This window comes from Leptosomus discolor, chromosome 5 (assembly GCF_034619465.1).
Source record: "Leptosomus discolor isolate bLepDis1 chromosome 5, bLepDis1.hap2, whole genome shotgun sequence".
Lineage (NCBI taxonomy): Eukaryota > Metazoa > Chordata > Aves > Leptosomiformes > Leptosomidae > Leptosomus > Leptosomus discolor.
Genome location: NC_141395.1, coordinates 17,971,508 through 17,988,594, shown reverse-complemented (window position 1 = coordinate 17,988,594; position 17,087 = coordinate 17,971,508). Strand labels below are relative to the sequence as shown.

Sequence of the window (17,087 nt, the reverse complement as noted above, 5' to 3'; positions counted from 1 at the left end):
GAGCCTTGGTGCTCTCGTGTGGGGTCGGGCAGGCAGCGGGCAGCAGGCAGCCCTGCCCTCCCCAGGTGACGACAAAGTGCTGATTTCGGAGGGTGCCAGGCATCTCCTCTCCCGCTCCCCTTGGAGCGGAGGGAAGCGGGTACCACGGCTCCATCTCCCCCGCCCCAGCGCCAATCCCTGTCTCCCTCCCCCCCCCGTGGGCAGGCGTGCTTGTCCCTGGCACCCTGGGGTGGGCACCCAACCCTGCCCAGCTACTTGCAGACGCTGACCCACTCGGTGATGCGACACTCCTCGCAGGCCACGAAGCAGCACCAGTGGAACTTGCAGTTGCAGCGCTCGCTGCGCGTCTGCCGCAGGATGTTGTGCCCGCGGCCGCAGCACAGGCTCTCGCAGTTGTCCATGCCCGGGCTGGTCTTGTTGCACAGGCGCCCTTGGGTGCCCAAGGAGTCCAGGGCCGGTTCCCGCTCGCAGAAGTCCGGTGACTTCTCAAAGTAAACCAGCTCGCTGATGCCGGCCCGGCGGCGATGCCGAGCGTGGCCCGGTTCCAGCTGCCCGGCGTTGCGGTTGTGGGGCCGGATGAGGGTGGCCCCGTAGAAGCGGTCCTTAAGCAGGGACCCTACCAGGCGAAACTCAGGTGTCACCTGCCAGCACGTCTTCAGCTGGCAGCTCCCCGAGGTGCCGTGGCATTTGCACTTCCTCCTCATGTTGTCCATCACCACCTGGTCAGGGAGGGAAGGACAGAGGGGTTAGCATGGAGTTTTTTGGGGACCGGAGAAGACATCATGGAGCTCTCTGTGGGTTGGCACTATAGGAACACCAAGAGCCGGCAGAGCAGCCATCAGAGCCCTGGAGCTGCAAAGCCTGCTGCTGTGCCCAATGTCACCCAAGTCCAACACCCTGTCCCTTCCCATCCTGGCAGTACCAACTGGCTTTTACACTCCAGCAAGGGATCGTCACCTAAAAGAGAGGGTGAGCTACCTGACCACAGGGAGGAGAAGGAGCCTGGATCTCACTTTCCAGTGCTGCTTGGCTTCAGCAGCATCGACCTGACCGTGGACCCCAGTTAAAACCTGACGTGGCTGCATCTTTGCAGCCCTACTGGGACCCCCCCAGTGCAGGGGTCCCCCCCCCACCTCACCAGCCAGGATCACTGCAAGCGGGGCAGGTGGGAAGGATGCTTTCCCCTCCCCAGGGCTTTCCTCCCATAAAGCACCAGCTCCAGGAGTCCCAGGACCAGCTCTGCTTTCAGCTCTTGCCTGCCTTCTCACGAGAGCCCTGGGCGCAGCGCCAGGGGCTGAGGCACTGCATCCCACCATCACCCAAATTTCAAGCAGTGACTGGAGATGCTCACAGCCCTGAATGTGGTTTGGGGAGGCTGCAGTGACGCCACTGCCACACATCCACCCCCCCCACGGGGGCCAGGGTTTGCGGGCTGGGCTGTGGCTGTGGTTTGGGCTGCCCAGTGAGGGCAGCTTGTGCGGAGGCCAGAGCCCAGTGCCTTGGGCTCCCTGGGCAATGCTGCTGAACTCCCAGGCTGTGTGCTGGGGTCCCCATATGCTCCCCCACCCCTGCAAGGGATGCTGCTGTGGCTGTGCCAAGGGAAACAGCTCGTGCCCAGCAGTCTCCAGGGGCACAGAGAGACCACATACCCCCACACAGCCTGGAAAGAGGCACTTTATGCTGTCCTCTGCTCTGTCCCAACAGGGATTCCCTGCTGGGTCTGGTGACCCCATGCCCATGCACTTGCACAGGCTCCAGCAAGTCCCCTTCCCATGGGGATGCCCAAGCTGGGCTGGGGCTTGTGAAGACTATCACAGGCTGATCCCCCCACCCAGGGCGATGGAGGAAGCCCAGGGGACATGTGGCTCTGTGCAAGGTCTGGTCCCACAATGCCAGCTCTGCCCAGCCGCCTGGCTTTATGCCTGACACGTGCTGCCTGTTCCTGCCCCTTCCCTGTGGGGGACCCGATTGCGAGGAGTACCTTGTTTTGGTAGGGGTAGGTAGTTTTTACTACTTATTTTCTTGTTTTTGAGTAAATCTCCCAGTTGCTAAGCAGTTATGGTAATGAAGGCAGGTCAGGGGAACACGCCTGGAGCTCGGGGCACACGGCGGAGAGGTCTGGGCTGGGCTGGAGCTTGGCTTTCATCCTGCTGAAAGTCCTGTCTCCTGCTGGGAACAGCCTCCACCTCGCAGGTAATGAGCTGCCTGGCCTCTCCGCCGTACCCTGGGTGTGCCGGCCGGGAATACTGTCTGCTTGCCACCATCCTTGCCACCATCCACAGGAACATGCTGGCACCAGGACCCCATCCTCTCTCACATCCCCTCCCTGCTCCCTTGGCTGGACCAGGGAAATTCGGCATATAGGGCTGTGGCTGGGATGGTCACCACCAGGACAGAGGGGATAGTGGCATGACAGCTGGACAGGGGCTCATTTGGGGCTACAGCTGGCACAGCAGTAGCTGGAGAAGGCAGCATGTGTGTGCCACATCCATCACCCGAGCTATCACCACTGAGCATCCCAAGCCCCAGCACTGCAGCACTCATCCATCCCTGCCCAGGGATGGCTTGTTCTCCCTCCCGCATGGGTAGCACAGGGAGGACAGGACCTTGCCAGAGCCAGGAGATCCCAGCAGGACCCATCTGAGCCTCGGCCCCATGCTTTTGCCATCAGATCTCTTCCACGCATCCCTACCCAGCCATGTCCTTCCCCCGTCTCACAGACACCCAGGTTTGGCACATGCCTGGACTCGCTGGTGCTTTCTTTCGCACATTCCCAGCTCCTCCCAGACACGCTCATAAGAGCTTTATCGTAGGGCTTTGTTGTGAGCGTAATGGGTAGTTCCTGGCTGCCTTTCATCCTCTCTTGCTCTGTGATCTGGCTGGTTAGGAGGACCTGCAAAGCCTCTTGCATGCTCCTGCTGCTCCTTGCTGGGGAACTTGCTCCCTCCCAGGGACGCAGGACACCCACCTCAGTCTTGAGTTGTAATAGAAAGCCCCTATTTGGGGAGGCCTCCTATTCCAACTCAAGACCAAGGCGACCACTGTCATTGTCGGAGGACGCTGTGCATCCCATCCCCTGCAGCTGCAATCTCCTCCCCAGCTTCATAGCTGCATGCAAAAGTGGAAAAGATCAGGGTGTTTCTGCCTGGTTTCGAACCAGGGACCTTCCGCGTGTCAGGCGAACGTGATAACCACTACACTACAGAAACCCACATCCCATGGCCACTGGATGCAGCCATCGGTGGGACTGTCACCTCCCCCTGGCACTGCAGGGTCTGAGCCAGGAGCCAGGCTTACCCACGTGCAGAGCACCCTTGGGACACACACAGGAACCACAGAGAGGATGCTCAGCATCAGTGAGATGCTAGAGAGCCCTGGGTGCTGCAGCTGCTCGGTGCACAGAGAGGGATGGCATGTAGCAGGGCATGGCATGTGGCGTACGTGTCCACATCACCGCTTTACTCAAGGCATTCAAGAGTAGGGACTTGGAGGGGAGGACCACGGTACTGCTGCATCCAGCACAGCCACTCGTCTCCTGGGAAATCCCAGCAGATTGCTCCTTCTTACAGCAGAGAGATGGTCCTACAAGTGAGGTGGGCTTGGGTGGGTGTGGGACCCATGGCACGGCTAAAAGAGCAGGCAGGGAGCTGTAGAACCAATCCCCAGGCAATGTAGATGGTGAGGTCCAGCCCCAGCAATAAGCACCAACAGGCACAGACCAGGCACAACAGCATCATCTCCTTGCTCCAACACATGGCATCCACAACCATCATAACCCGACCCGCACATGGGCTCACACCCTCATCTCAACAGGGTCCCTGAGCTGGGCAGCCTGTCCAGCCACTGCTTCCCCACCTGCACTGGTACCATCCCTTCCTTTACCCTTTTGGTCTGCCTCTGCTTCCAGCTCCCAGGCCTCTTCCATCAGTCCAGCTCTTGTCTCTGAAGCCACCAAGAGCTGACATTGCCAGTCCCATGCCTGCCTGCCCTTGGGGTCTGCTTGTCATTTTTACCACAGGCACCGTGTGGTGACATTCCCCCTGCGCAAATATTCCTCTCTCACCTTCTCCTCCTTGTGCAGGGGGCTGTGGGGCTTCCCTTGGGAAACAGGCAATGGAGACCCCAAATTTCTGAGCATTGCCAAAAGTCCCAGTAGTTTGGGGCACACAGAGCTGGATGGGACCTAGGATGAGCCCTGCAGTCAGAGTTGGGAGGGGGGGTCTTGCCTGGCCTGGGGCAGAGCAGCCTGCAGAAGACTGAGGTGCCTAACACTGAGTGAGCCTTCCCCTCACACAAGCAAACAAAGTCAAACAAGCAAAAAGCTCTGCCTTTCCCCAGGCATGTACAGCTTGGCCAAACTGGAACAGCTTTTCAGGGCGGTAAAGCTCAGCTCCAGCACCAGGGAAGAACACACAAGGTCCTGCTCTGCAGCGTCCCCATCTCACATCTGCCTTTAAACATGCTCAAAGCAGGAGGCACATCCAAACGTCTGAGACATCCTGGGGAAACACTCCCTGTGGAATTCTGATCTTTAGTTACTTATTCCCGCAGTCACTACACACCTCCCTGTGCTGCCCTGGCAGCATGGGGCTGGGGTCTTGGGGACAAATGTCCCACTGGAGCCATGGGATGGGGTCTCCCTGGCACCTGCTGGGAGCAAAGCCAGGCAGGGAAATGCAGCCATCCTCCCAGCCCCTCCTGCCTGCGTCCTTCTTGTCTCCAGTGTCAGTCTGCTTTTGAACATCAGCTTCCAGACAGAGCGAGTTACTAATTAGCACCTTTAACAAGACCTGACATCATGAGAATGGAGGGGAGGCTGCCCTGCTCGCCTGGGCAGGCTCCAGCACCCCCTCGGAGCCAGGGGATGAGGCTGTGGGCTGTCACCTCTGCTCCCGGGGGGATGCTGCACTGCCCAGCTGGCATAGGCGCCTGCTGCCTGGCTCAGTCCAGCTCATATCTGCCTCCTCGGGGCATGGTCTCCCTCTCCGGAGGCAGAGCTGCAGCTGGATGCTGTGGAGCCTGTGCTGTGTCCCCATGATGCCAGCGACTTTCTCCTCCCTGTCCGTAGCTCCCTCCCACCGCAGCTGCCTGACACCAGTTCACCCAGTCCTTCCAGGCAGGAGCTGGACTCACTGCCGTGCCACTCCTGTAGCACCGCTGCAGCACAGGCAAGTGACAGTGGCCTGGGGAAGTGTCCCTTGGCAGCCGCAATGCTCAGAGGTGCCCTCCCCAGCAGAGATGCTTGGCAGCAGGGCTGCGCCACTGCCTTTGCTCCGGGCAAAACTGGGGAGACGAGGTGCCTTGGGGGCAATCCCAGCCTCACACACGTGTCCCACCACAGCCAGCACAAGCCCCTCACAGCCCTCCTGCATGTGTCCTGGCGACCCTGTCCCCGCCACCACCGCCCCGCACCCCCTGCCCAGCACCCCGCTCACCTGCCGGCCCACGCGGTTGTTGTGCAGCCTCATGCGGGAGTGGATATCCCTGTAGGTTTCCCGGGAATCGAGGAAATCCTTGGAAAACTTCTCCCCATAGTCCACGTCAGGGCTGCACCCTCCCCATTCCCAGGAGTCCTGGAGGCCGGGGGTCTCGGCCGGCATGTGCTCCATGTGCACCCCGTGCACCATGCCTTTGCCGCGGTTCATGGCCTCCAGCTGGAGACGGTGTAGCTTGCGCCGAAAAGCCTCCTCATCGCCCCGGCGCTTCTGGTCGCAGCCGCAGGCCTGCAGCTTGCCAAGGGCGCAGGCGTTGGAGACGGCATGCACCACACCGGCGGCCGCGATGGCGTAAGCGAAGGCGCTCTCCCGAAAGCCTGCGAGGAAGGAGAGAGCGGGGTTCAGGCCGGGTGGCGTGACCCCTGCGGGGGGCTGGATGAGCCCAGCATCATGCAGCGGTGTAGGGAGCTGGAGGCTGGGCTTGTGCCTTGCCTTGTCCTGATGCACCGGCTCCCACCTCGACCACGAGCGAATCCTCGCTCGGTGCTCTCCAACCCCATCTCCATCAGGACACATCGCTGCCCTGAAGCCCAGCCCTGCCCTGGCTGGGACCCCAGCTCCCACCATCACCCTGCTCTCACATTGCCCTGGGAGATACCACCATGGCATTGCTCAGGCATCAGCATTATGGCTCTGATGGGAAAGGCAGTATCTCTTCCCACCTCCACTCAGAGTTTCCCACAATATTAAATATAATGCTGGCTGAGGAATACTTCTGCTGAGGAATGGGCCATTTCTGCTTAACCACAGGGTGCAGGATCAGACAACAACAGGAGCAGGCAGCGCTGCCTGTCCAGTCCCATCTGTTTGCCCATGCCCCTTCCCTCCCTGAGCCCCACCAGTTCACAAGAAGCTCTAAATGCAATACCGCACTGAAAAAATCGAGCATCTCTAGTTTTTCAGAGCACGCCGCGACCGCACCGTGCGCTGCCAGGGCCGGCAGCTGGTTGTCGTTAAACACCGGGGAATGAAGACTTCCACAAGTGTCATTAGCTGGGGATGAGGTGGATGGGGACAGGGACGGGTCCCACCGAGGGGGCTTCACGGGGCTGCAAGCGGGGTCTGTCCAAGGACTGCTTGGCTTCGCTGCAGCTGGGTGAAGAGCCTCCCCTACCTGGGAACTTCTATTTTATTTTAAATGCAAAGTAATACTTTTATTTGTGGTTCCCAGGCCAAGCAGGGAGCCTGGAGTGCCCTTTGCTTCAGTATGAAGTGACCGGCCCCAGCACGAGGAGGGGAAGGAGGGAGAGACAGATTTTGTGCCGTGGCTTCACATGTGAATAAATAAATAGCTGGAGTTCGCCAGCCTCTCTCCCTCCGTTGGACAAGAGCAGCTTTGCTACAGCTGAACAGATGAGAGGTTTTGAGGTATTTTCTCCAGCAGATCCATGCCATCAAACAGGGGGCTTGGGCGAGCACCTCAAAGCACAGATCCCGGGCAGGGGCTCTGCCAGCTCCCTGCCTGTGCCGCGGAGTCACGCAAGGTGAGAACACAACCGCCCCCCGCCGCTGTCGCCCGTCCTGGGCGATGCTCCGCATCACGCATGTCTCCTCGGTGGTTCGCTACCGCCCGCCGAGCAAACGCTATGATCTTATTAAAGGGAAATGAAACGCAGCTCGGAAACCTGCATTTAAAGTCACGCTGCTCTTTTGTGTGTTAATTTGACACTGGTGCATTTAAAAAATTAACGAGGCGCTGCTTAAAAGCCAGTGGGAGCCTCTCCCAGCTTCCCCTTGGTGTGGGACAAGCTTGCTCTCAGCCTGCCTCTTTCCATGCACAAGTTGAACAACATTTTTCAGCGGGCAGGTAATGGGGCTGCTGGTGCATACACTGCACAGCCTCCCCAGGGAAAGTGCTGGCAGGCAGCGCCTGCAACACACCCACAACGCTGTTACAGCAGGACAGCCCAAATCTGGGCAACTGCAGCCCCCCGGTGAGTGATGCAGCATGGAGAACAGCACGGGAAGGTCTCCAGGATCCCCAGATCCTCCCCATATCAGTTCCCCGTCCCCACAATCTGGGCCAGCTCCAGCCCTTCATGAGCCAAACCCGGGCACAGCCCAAGAGCAGGGACTTGTCATTACCACCCCACTCGGTGTCCTCAGCTCCTCACACAGACGGTGCCCAGGGACAGCAGCAGCAAACCCTCCACCCAGTAGACATTCTCCTTTTGGCCTTGCCTTTCCGTTAGCCTCTTTCTCACACAAATCCCCAGCCCAACGAATAATTTCCAATGCAGCATCTCCTCAAAAATCCCTTCTGGAGCCCAGACAGAAGCTCTACCCCACCCAGTCCATCTAGCAAGCCTGTGTCCTTACAGGTAAAGAGGCCGGGTTCGTTTGGTGCCCTCCACAGCTGGTAAACCCTTGGGGTCAAGCCCCAGCCCCTCTCCTTCCTCCGCTGCTCTCCAGCCACATGTGAACTGATGGACGAGGCTGGATCCCAGGACTTGACATCCCAGCACTTTGGGAGTTTTGTCCCCACCTCATCGTGGTCATTTCCCTGCTGACCTGGCCCCGCTGCTCCTGCTTGTCTTCTCACCACCTTCCCTTGCCCCACATTGATGGGGAGCTGTGAGCAACGGGGAGAAAGGGGCCAGGGCAGCACCGGGACCGCAGCAGCCATGCCAGCGCGGTTCTGCTTGGAGGTTCAGTTTACATTCCTTGCTCTACCCCAGCCACACCAGAGCCAGGAGGATTGCAGCAAAGCAGCGAGCAACGTGGCTGCAGGCGACAACCACCGGCCTCGTGGGCTCGGCAAGGGTGGGAGCTTCCAGGAACTGCAGCTGAGCGTGGCGTGCAGCAGCCAGCCCCGAGCCCTTTGAAGGAAGGCTCTCCGGCTACCCCAGCCACCTAAGACCTCAGTGGTGATGTTTCAGTCACCAGATCCCTCCAGAGACCACAGAAGAGGTTGCTGTGGGAGCTGTAAGGAGCAGTATTGCATCCTGCAGGGAAGAGGGAATGGAGGACACCACCCTGACACCATTGCCGGCCCCCAGACTGCTGTGTTCTTAAAGGACCGTGCTGGGCAAGGAGGATGGATCTGAAACCTCGGCCCCAGGTCAGATCCCAAAGCATCATTCTTAGCGGGGGAAAATCTTCCCTGTCGAGATGCACCTAGGAGATGGGAAGCCATTTAGCAGGGTCCAGCTGGCACTGGCTCTGCCACAAATGATGCAGTTTTTCCGTCTCTCATGGAGATGTGGGACAAAGGCAACAGAGCCAGCTCGGACGCAGCTGTGGGCTCCATGGTCTGGAGACCAGAGAGAGCTGGAGTCATGGCCTTCCTCCAACAGCTCACCATCACACCCAGGCAGCGATGCCCTCCCAGCACCCACCACTGCAGCACCTGGGTGGCTTTGAGGGAGCAGGCGGGACAGCCTGGTCCAGGCACAACCTGAGGTACCCCAGGGATGCTCAACTGCCCCCTCCATTAGCAGTACCCCCCAGGAGTCGGGGGCAGCTGCCAGGAGCCGCGGGCACATCGCCCCAGCTCTGCTGGCTGGTGAGGCAGAGGAGAGCTTCTCCCGCCACCTCCTGCGAGGCCTGCGGAGATGGCCAGTCCCGACACGCCGCCTCTCCCCCAGCCCCGCTCCCTCCCCTCCCCTCTCCCTAATTAAACTGCAGGTGAACCTGCCAGGGTCTGGCCTGGCGCCAGGCACTAAACGCCTCCCTGCAGATCCCGACTTGCCTCCCTGCACCTCCATGAGCATGCCAGGGACAGCCCGCAGCCCTCGCTCCCCGGCCGCCCACGGCCCTCCGAGCCTGCAGCCCTCACTGCTTTCCCCCCGCACCTCCAGGGATGCTGCCCTGGCCGCAGGGTCTCGCTTGCACCCATCAGCTGTCCAGGGGGATGGGGGCGTCCGCAGGGTTGCAGCTGAGCATCCCAAGTGCCCATGTGCACTCCAGGGCCAGGTGGGCAAAGCCCTTGGCTTGCCTGGGGGGTACCGAAAATCCTGCCAGCAGCCCAGCTGCAGCTGCGCCAGGCCAGGCACTGCGGTCTGTGGGCACCAGAGCTTGGCTGGGGCTCTTCAGAGCCGGGCGCCGGGGTCCCGAGCTTGGCAGCATCTCCCTGCATAGCCGTAACAGCACCTGCCTCCCTCAGCACACAGCAAAGCGTACCCAAGCTCCGGTTCACAGCTGGCTGGGCCCCAGCACCTGGTGTTTCCAGCCTTGCAGGGAGTTCCCCTCTCCTTGCTGTAAGAAATCAAGGTTTGGCTGTGGCCACGCAGACCCCTTGGCACTGGGAAGCCCTTCAAAGGAAGGCACAGGGCATGCAAGCATCACCCATCCCTCCAAAGCCTCCAGAAGGAACCAGGGGATACTGCACTCCAGAGCCATGTCCCCTCCAGCCACGCACCCTCAGGGGCCTTCAAGGACACCCAGCCCCTCCATGTGGGTCCTATTTATTTCAGAGCTCCATATAGATGGGATTGGGATGAGCAAAGGGGAATGCTCAGGGAAGAGGGATCCCTTAGCACACCTCAGACAGCCCCTGCCCGACAGCCAGACAGACCCAGCCCTGCTGGCACTGCACCCACCCATGGGTGCACACATAGCAGACAAGGACAAAGGCTCGGCAACCCACCACCATCTACAGCCTTTTTTTTGGCAGGCACCCAGGGATGGTTCAGCCCAGCCAAGCCACACGGTGCCCAGCAGCCCATGGATGCTGCAGGGGAACCAGGGTCAACAGGCCACCCTCCCCAGCGAGGTGGACATGATCGTGCTGCTCACCCTTGGAGCAGGAGCAGGGGACCTGTCTCCATTGCTGGTGCAGATGCAGCCACCTGCCTCCACCTCACTGCTCCATCCTACATCTGCCCCTGGGGCCAGGAAAGGATGTCTCTGCCAGCCAGGCCAGCACTTGGAGGGAGAGGGAGGGACAGCAGAGAGGGATGGGACCAGGGACAGGACTGCAGGATGGTGGCAGGGGTGAGAGTGCCAGGGAATGGGCACAAGGGTGGTAAGGATGTAGGCAGGCAGCTGAGGAGCCAGGGAAGACAGGAGGAGGAGGATTTGCAATGGCAATGATGAGCCTGGATACACAGAGGGGACGTGGGCCAAAGAGGATGGGGAGGGTGCAGATGGCACTGGAGGCTCAGCAGGAGATACAAGGGACATCCCACACCCCAAGGGTGCAGCATCAAAAGAGCAAACTTGTAAACCCACAGCCCGTGGAGGTTTCTAAAAAAAACACAGGGGTTCTGTGAGAGCAGGGACGGTACATCCCTAGGCACCCCCTCTGCTGGCTCTCCTCTAACCTGTTGTTGTGCCTCACAGCCACTGTGCCCCGCACCCCAGGGACAGCTGCATCGCCCCGCTGCCTCCAGCAGGACTGTGCTCTCAGCGTCCCTGTCCCCAGCTATGCTGCCCAGAAGCTACCCCAGACTCCCAGCCCTGTCCAATTTGACAGCTCCTTCCTGGCTCCCCAGGGCTTGCACTCAAACTTCTGGGATCAGATCAGTGGAATGGGGAGACAGGCACTCATTTGCCACTGTGCCCTGCTCTGTCCCCAGGGGATGAGCCCGCCAGCTCCACCAAGTGCCTGGATGCCAGGCAGAGCGTGGGACAGGCACCGGCGCTGCACCCCGGATGGCTCATGCCCACCCTGAGGAAGATGTAAGAGATGCAGGAGGGCAGGGCGGAGGTGGGGAGCAGAGCCAAGCAGGGAGAGCGGGAGGGAGAAACCAGCTACAAATAATTTAAAGTGAGATTCACGCACGGCTGAACTGATGGCAGAAGAAGTGGGAAAAGGAATGAAAGATTAAAGGGGTCTGTCACTTCAGGTTACAAACAATGATCCTATGAGCACATTGCGTTCTCAGGCACGGCAAGGATGGGGCAGGGCGCAAAGCAGAGACCTGGTCCCCAGGGGTCAGCTGCATAAATGCCTGCAGCACAGAGCCGGCACCCCTCGCTTCCACTGTTTGCCTCTCCTCTGGCTCCAGGCTCGGGAGATGCACCCAGCATCCTTGCTCTGGTGGCTGTTTCTGTAGCAGCTGTAAGGCAGAGCTCAAAGCTCCAGCTCTGTTACTGAGGGACACGAGTGGGCTGGAAGCAGGCCAGGACACCAGCCTCAAGGCTTGCTCCACACCAGAACACCTCCCAGCAACAACATGGGATGGTCTGGGTGCTCGGGTTGCATTATGCACCTCTGCTGCCAAAACAGGAGTGCCATGAGGTGCCCGTCTGCTCTGCTGCTCCAGCCATACCTCTGTCCTTCCCTGGTGCTGGTTCTCCATCCCAGGGAATGGAATCCCACCGGTGTTGGGAGCCTGGACTGAGCCATACCCAAGAGCTCAGGACTGGGACAGGAACCCAGGGGCTGTGGGAGTCCCCACACCCATCGGTCACAGCCCTGACAGCGAGAAAGGCTGCGGTGGCATCTGAGACACAAGTGAGCTGCAAGTCACCAGCCACCACCAGACCTGGTGGGCTGAGGGGTGGATGCAGAAGGTCAATGCTCTCCACTGCTGGAGCTTCTCACCCAGCCTGGTGGGACCCAGCGCAGGGAAGCTCGCTTGGGTGTGTGAGCAACTTGAGCCAGCAAGTCGGTGTCTCCTGCCGCCCCAGGAGACTAGAAATGAATTGCATTCCTCAGAGGACCTGGAAATACCTCGATGCTTATCAGAGCTGACGGTCCCCACCCTCCCTGCCAGGCCCTAACCTGGGTGCTGCTCATGGAGGGAAGAGACACTGCCCTTCTCCAGGCACCAGCGTGCCAAGAGGGGCCACAGTTGCTCCATGGCAGCACCACAGCCCTGATGCCACACGTGCTCCAAGGTAGCATCCCCTTCAGTGAAGCTTTGCTCATTTGCCACAGACACGAGGGACCTCCTGGCACCAAAACGCTTCTGTGCTCCACTCTCCAGCCATCTTCCCACCTGCTACAGCTGCCTGGGGGCTCCTGCCACCGCATTCTCTCAAAGGCTTGTAAGCCTCAAGCTGCCAACCTTTCCTCTGTGAGACTCTCCTCACAGTCCCAGGGAGAGACGATGTAGGATGTGGAAGGATGTTCGGGGAAGGGGGGGCCGAGGCACCTCTCAGCTAGACATCAAGCTAGGAGATTCCCAAAGGGGGCAGGTGAGCAGCACCTTTGGTAGTTTTCACCTTCCTCAGGAGCTGGAGGATCAATGCATTTGCGGGGCACCTTGCCTGTCCTCAGTGACCTGCCTGCCTGACACTGGCACCATATTGTCCTCTCCTGCCCACAGTCTGGGGCAATGGGTACTTAGAAACTTGCTGAGGCCCAGGCTTCGAGAAGGGTACTTAGGTGAGAAGATAGATTTGAGTCCTACAGAAGGTCCCATCAGGTCACAATCTTCATCTGCACCATGCAGGGCAGCCCCGCTGCACCCCCAGAGTCCGCTCCTGAGAGAGAGAGTATCAACTGAGGAGGCTCTGACACAGGCAGAACCAGCTATGCCTGAGAGGGAGACAAGGAGACCCCGGCACCAGAGCTCAGCAGACCATGGAGGGCTAGGAGAGCTCTCCCAGCAGTGCAGGTGGGGGCTCTGCGAGCAGGCAAGCTCACAGAAGAGACTGTCTCCCTGCTCCTCGGTGCCACCATGTTCTAGGGTCCCACAAAACAGAGAGCCCTCAGCTCTCTGCACTGGGGACCCAAGACAAAGGCAGGACGCCAGGGTGATGGGCTCACAGAGCTACGTCCCATTAGCTAGGGGCATTTCTGCTCACCATGATGCACTGAAACACCATCCCCAGAGCAGGAGTGAGCCAAGATGCTCACTGCGTCCACCAAACTGAATCCTGGAGCATGGCATCCACATTCAGACCCACCAACTGTGCTGCACACCCATGGCACTGCTCCAAACACCAGCCTACACCACATGGGGGGAAAATGCCAGAAAGCGGTGGGGCCTGGAAGGAGCCTTGGGAGCAGCTGGGTCTGGACAGTGAGGAGCAGCTCAGGACATGGGCCAGTACAAATGTGCATGGAGAAGAGCCAAGCTCTGCCACAGCGCAGTGCTGCTTGGTCTGGTAGACCTTGAGGTTTCCCAGGCTCTGTCTCGTCTTCATCCGCGAGGATGCTGAAGAGCCGGCCTGGTCCCCTGGGCCAGGGAAGAGCTGTGCCCCTGCACAGCTCCCATGTGGAGCCCATGAGGGCTCCTGAGAGCAGGAGCTGGGCAGAGGAAGAGGAGGGAGACCATCCAGCCCTTACCTCTGCTGAAGATGATGCTTTCGTAGGGGATCTTGTTCTTGGTCTCGAGGCTGGAGCAGTTCCAGCGCTGGTCCCGGAACTGGTGCTGGCACTCATGGATGGCGATCTGGATGCCCTGGATGGCCGAGGCAGTGACGTCGGGGTGGCGTACGCACACCTCCAGCTGCCGCCGTGTCAAGCCCGGCAGGGTCAGGCACACCGTGTTGGCGTTCAGCACTGGCTCCGACGGCAGCTTCAGGCCCAGGATCTCATTGGAGCAGGAGCTGGCGGGGGGGAAAGGGAAAACAGTGAGCTCGGAGCAAGCAATGTGCCAACCACTTGCTTCCCCTTCGAGGAGGGGGAAGAGCTTGTGGGGGAACGCACATGGGGAGGGAGATGCTTCTTAACCCACATTGTGCCTGCTGCCTGTCAAGAAGGCTGGGAACCCCCTGAGCACAACATCAGCTCAACCAGGCAGAGATGCCCCAGCAGCACTGGGGCTACAGTCCTCTCCAGCCATGTTGGCACAGCCTGGACAACTCAGTAGCCTGTGCCCAGTAGCAGATAAATTTGTCCCTCTTGCCTCTGCACCCCAGTATCTCCCAGGGCTGCACCCTCTGTGTGCTCCCCCAGGGATCTCCCGCCCTGGCCACGCAATGCTGACTCTCGGACTCCCCGGCTTGCCTTCCCCAGAGAGCGTGGGTTTACCCCTGGGAGAATCCAGAGACCCCGGTGCAGGAGACCCATCCCAGGTCTGGCTCCATCCTTGTTGCTGGCTGATCCCTTCCCTGCATCTCCCATATTCCCATGGCACTGCTGGTCCTCACAAGGGAAGTAACCAGAGGGACGAGCCTTTTCCTGCCACTCGGCTGGGAAATTCGGAGCCGAGTACCCTGCCAAACACCCTCAAGCTCCCAGCAACAATCCCAAATCCACCGTCATCCCAGCCCCACCGGAACTGATGAGCACAGAGACCAGCAGACAGATGGGTGCAAGGGGAAGCACATGGTCCATGACAGGGGTAGAATTACTTATACAAATGGAGATGCTGCCTGGGCAAACAGGGCAGTAGATGAAGTGTGGGGAGATGGACAAAGCATGTCCAGAGAGAGGTACCTGGAGCTAAGACAAGGGAACACAGGACAAATGGATGCAGAGAGGGAGATGGAAGGGGAAGAAATGTTTGCCCAGCTCCTGGAAATGGCTTGAAGGACCCTGGGATCCACAGCGTCCAAGCAGAAGACCTGCAAAACGAGCAGCAGGCAGCGAGATGCCCAGCAGCATCCTGCATCTTGCAGCAGGGTCCATCAGGCGCTCAGCACTGCCGCGCTCCTTGCTCAGGACAGCTCGGTCCCTGCTGAGAGCTCTCTCTGGGCAGGGCTCCTTCTCCCCAGGGACAGCCAAGAGCTGGGTCCCTGGGAGGAGCAAGGAGCTTGGGGCCCTTTGAACCTTGATTACAGAAATGAGTCCTGGAGGAGGATGCTGGTGGAAGGACAGCACCTGCCTTATGGAGCAGCCAGGTCTTGGGGAGAAGGGTTACTCCTCCTCTGCTCCCCCAAATCCTGCAAGCCTGGTGCAGGTACGTGGACAGAAGCAGCTCTCCAGGGTCAGGGACTGACTTCTCAAGCTCAGTGCTCACCCAGCTCTGGAGGAACAGCTCAGCCCCAGGGTCCCTGCTGAATTACAGCTTGCTTAGGGGGGAAGCGAAGCTGTCAGGGTCAGGTTGCTACTTTCTCCAGCTTCCCACGAGTGTTTATACCCACCCCACCACTTCCACAGACGATATGTGGGTCTGCCCCAGTGCAGATCCACAGTGACTCCAACAGGGAAAGTCGAGGTGGAGGGAGAGCAGAGAGAAGGAGAGCGGAAGGGGGTGCATCCCTCCAAAGCCCCTACACATCTGCCCATCTCCCGCACTCATTCACACTGTCGAAGCAAGCCCTGGCTGACACAAGATGCAAAGCAGGTCCGCAGCTACCACCATCGCCAAGCCCAGCAGCTCCTGCCCCAAGCACTGCAAGGACCTTGTTCCCTGCCTGTCCTGAGCCAGCCACAGAGCCTGCCACCTTCTCCCCGGGCATCCCGGGGTGGGGGGGCTGTTATGGTCCTTCTCCCCATTGCACTGCAGGGAAACTGAGGCAGGGGCCCTTATTTAGGGCCCCGGCGAGCGGAGGGAAGGTCCTCCTGCCTCTTGCTCCACCCAGGGCTCAGGGTGGCCAGGAACCGGCAAGGAGCTGTCACTGTCACTCTCCCTAGGAGGACACAGCGCTCCCCCCAGCTCTCTTCCCCCTTGAAATCTGGATTTAAACTTGATTTCACGGTGACAAGCCCCCAGGTCACAGGCTGCAGCGGCTGCTGCTTTAATTAATACAAGTCCCAACGTTAACAAATTATATTTAAAGGGGCTGGAGGGAGGGGGAAGGGCGGGGGATACCCCCCCACATACACTCACACCAGCACCAGGGTTAACCCCTGGCTGCCTGCAGCGCACAAGTTTGGGAGCAGGCAGAGGGGAGCTGCCAGCCACCCGGGGGAGATGGAGACGGACAGGGGTGGTGAGTGTTGGGGGGCCGTTTTCTGGAAGACAAACGGCCCCCTCTTTCCCCCCCCCCTCGCTTTTAGGATCGGCGGAGCCGGGGAGGGGATCCCCCGCGCCGGTGCGTGCCCCTGGGGTGCGGAGCCCAAAGGCACCCATCCAGCGGGCACCGTCCCCCCCGTCAGTGCCATCCCCCCCCGGCATCCCCCTGGCCTCCGCGGACCCCCGGCAGTGAGTCCCGTCCTCCGCCCGGGGAGAGCGGGGAAACTGAGGCAGGCAAGGCGGGCGCTGGGGAGGCTCCGGCCGGGGAGGAAGGGGGACAACCTCCCGGAGCGGGGGGAGCCGCGCATCCCGGCGGCGGTCCGCCGGGACGGGGAGAAGGCGGAGGGGGGAGCAGCGGCTGTGACAGCCCCCTGAGCGGGGGGCCGCAGCCGTGCGGGGCCGGGCCAGGGCGGCGGGCACCCGCCGGAGCCCCCCGGGCAGCCCGCCCCCGGTGCGGGGCTGGGTGCGGCGGCTTCCCGGCGCCCTCCTCGCGGGGCCGGGGCGCTCGGCGGCGGCGGGGCTTGCGGGGGGGTGGGGGGGGGATGTGCAGCTCTTACCTGGGTACCCAGAGGCTGAGCAGCAGCGAGCAGAGTCCGTGGGCCAGGGCCGGGCGCATCTTCGCTGGGGCAGCGGCTGTGCGGGCTGCGGGCGGGCGGGCGCCTTTGGGGCAGGGGCGGCGGGGCTCGGCGCTGCTCTCTGCCCGCTTTGTTTGTTGTGGGTTGTTTGCTTGTTTGTGTTTTCCCCTCTCCTCCCTCTCACTGGCTCCCTGCGCGCCGGGGCTCGGCTCGCCGGGGCGGCTCTGCCATCCTCCCGGGATGCCCCCCCCGCCTCCCGCCGCCCCGGCGCCCGCCGA

General features: G+C 60.7%; 1 protein-coding gene and 1 non-coding gene across 2 annotated transcripts; both read right to left on the bottom strand.

Moving 5' to 3' along the window:
- Positions 1–251: 251 nt before the first annotated feature.
- WNT10A (Wnt family member 10A) lies at positions 252–16,850 on the bottom strand. Its single transcript, XM_086465882.1, has 4 exons — positions 16,792–16,850; positions 13,678–13,940; positions 5,436–5,812; positions 252–719 (listed from the first exon to the last, which is right to left on the bottom strand). Exons 1-4 carry the CDS (start codon positions 16,848–16,850, stop codon positions 252–254), a joined length of 1,167 nt encoding a protein of 388 aa, XP_086322008.1.
- Positions 3,137–3,209, bottom strand: TRNAV-GAC (transfer RNA valine (anticodon GAC)). The gene has a single exon. It is a non-coding gene; the product is annotated as a tRNA-Val (tRNA).
- Positions 16,851–17,087: the final 237 nt, after the last annotated feature.

What these genes read in the sequence shown, in the direction of transcription:
- WNT10A (XM_086465882.1), bottom strand. Translation starts at nt 16,850, where the DNA reads ATGCGCCCGGCCCTGGCCCACGGACTCTGCTCGCTGCTGCTCAGCCTC. An exon ending in CTCAGCCTCTGGGTACCCAG is followed by an intron (nt 13,941 to 16,791) that starts GTAAGAGCTGCA and finishes CCCCCCCGCCAG; the next exon opens with CTCCTGCTCCAATGAGATCC. An exon ending in AAGCATCATCTTCAGCAGAG is followed by an intron (nt 5,813 to 13,677) that starts GTAAGGGCTGGA and finishes CCTTCCTCGCAG; the next exon opens with GCTTTCGGGAGAGCGCCTTC.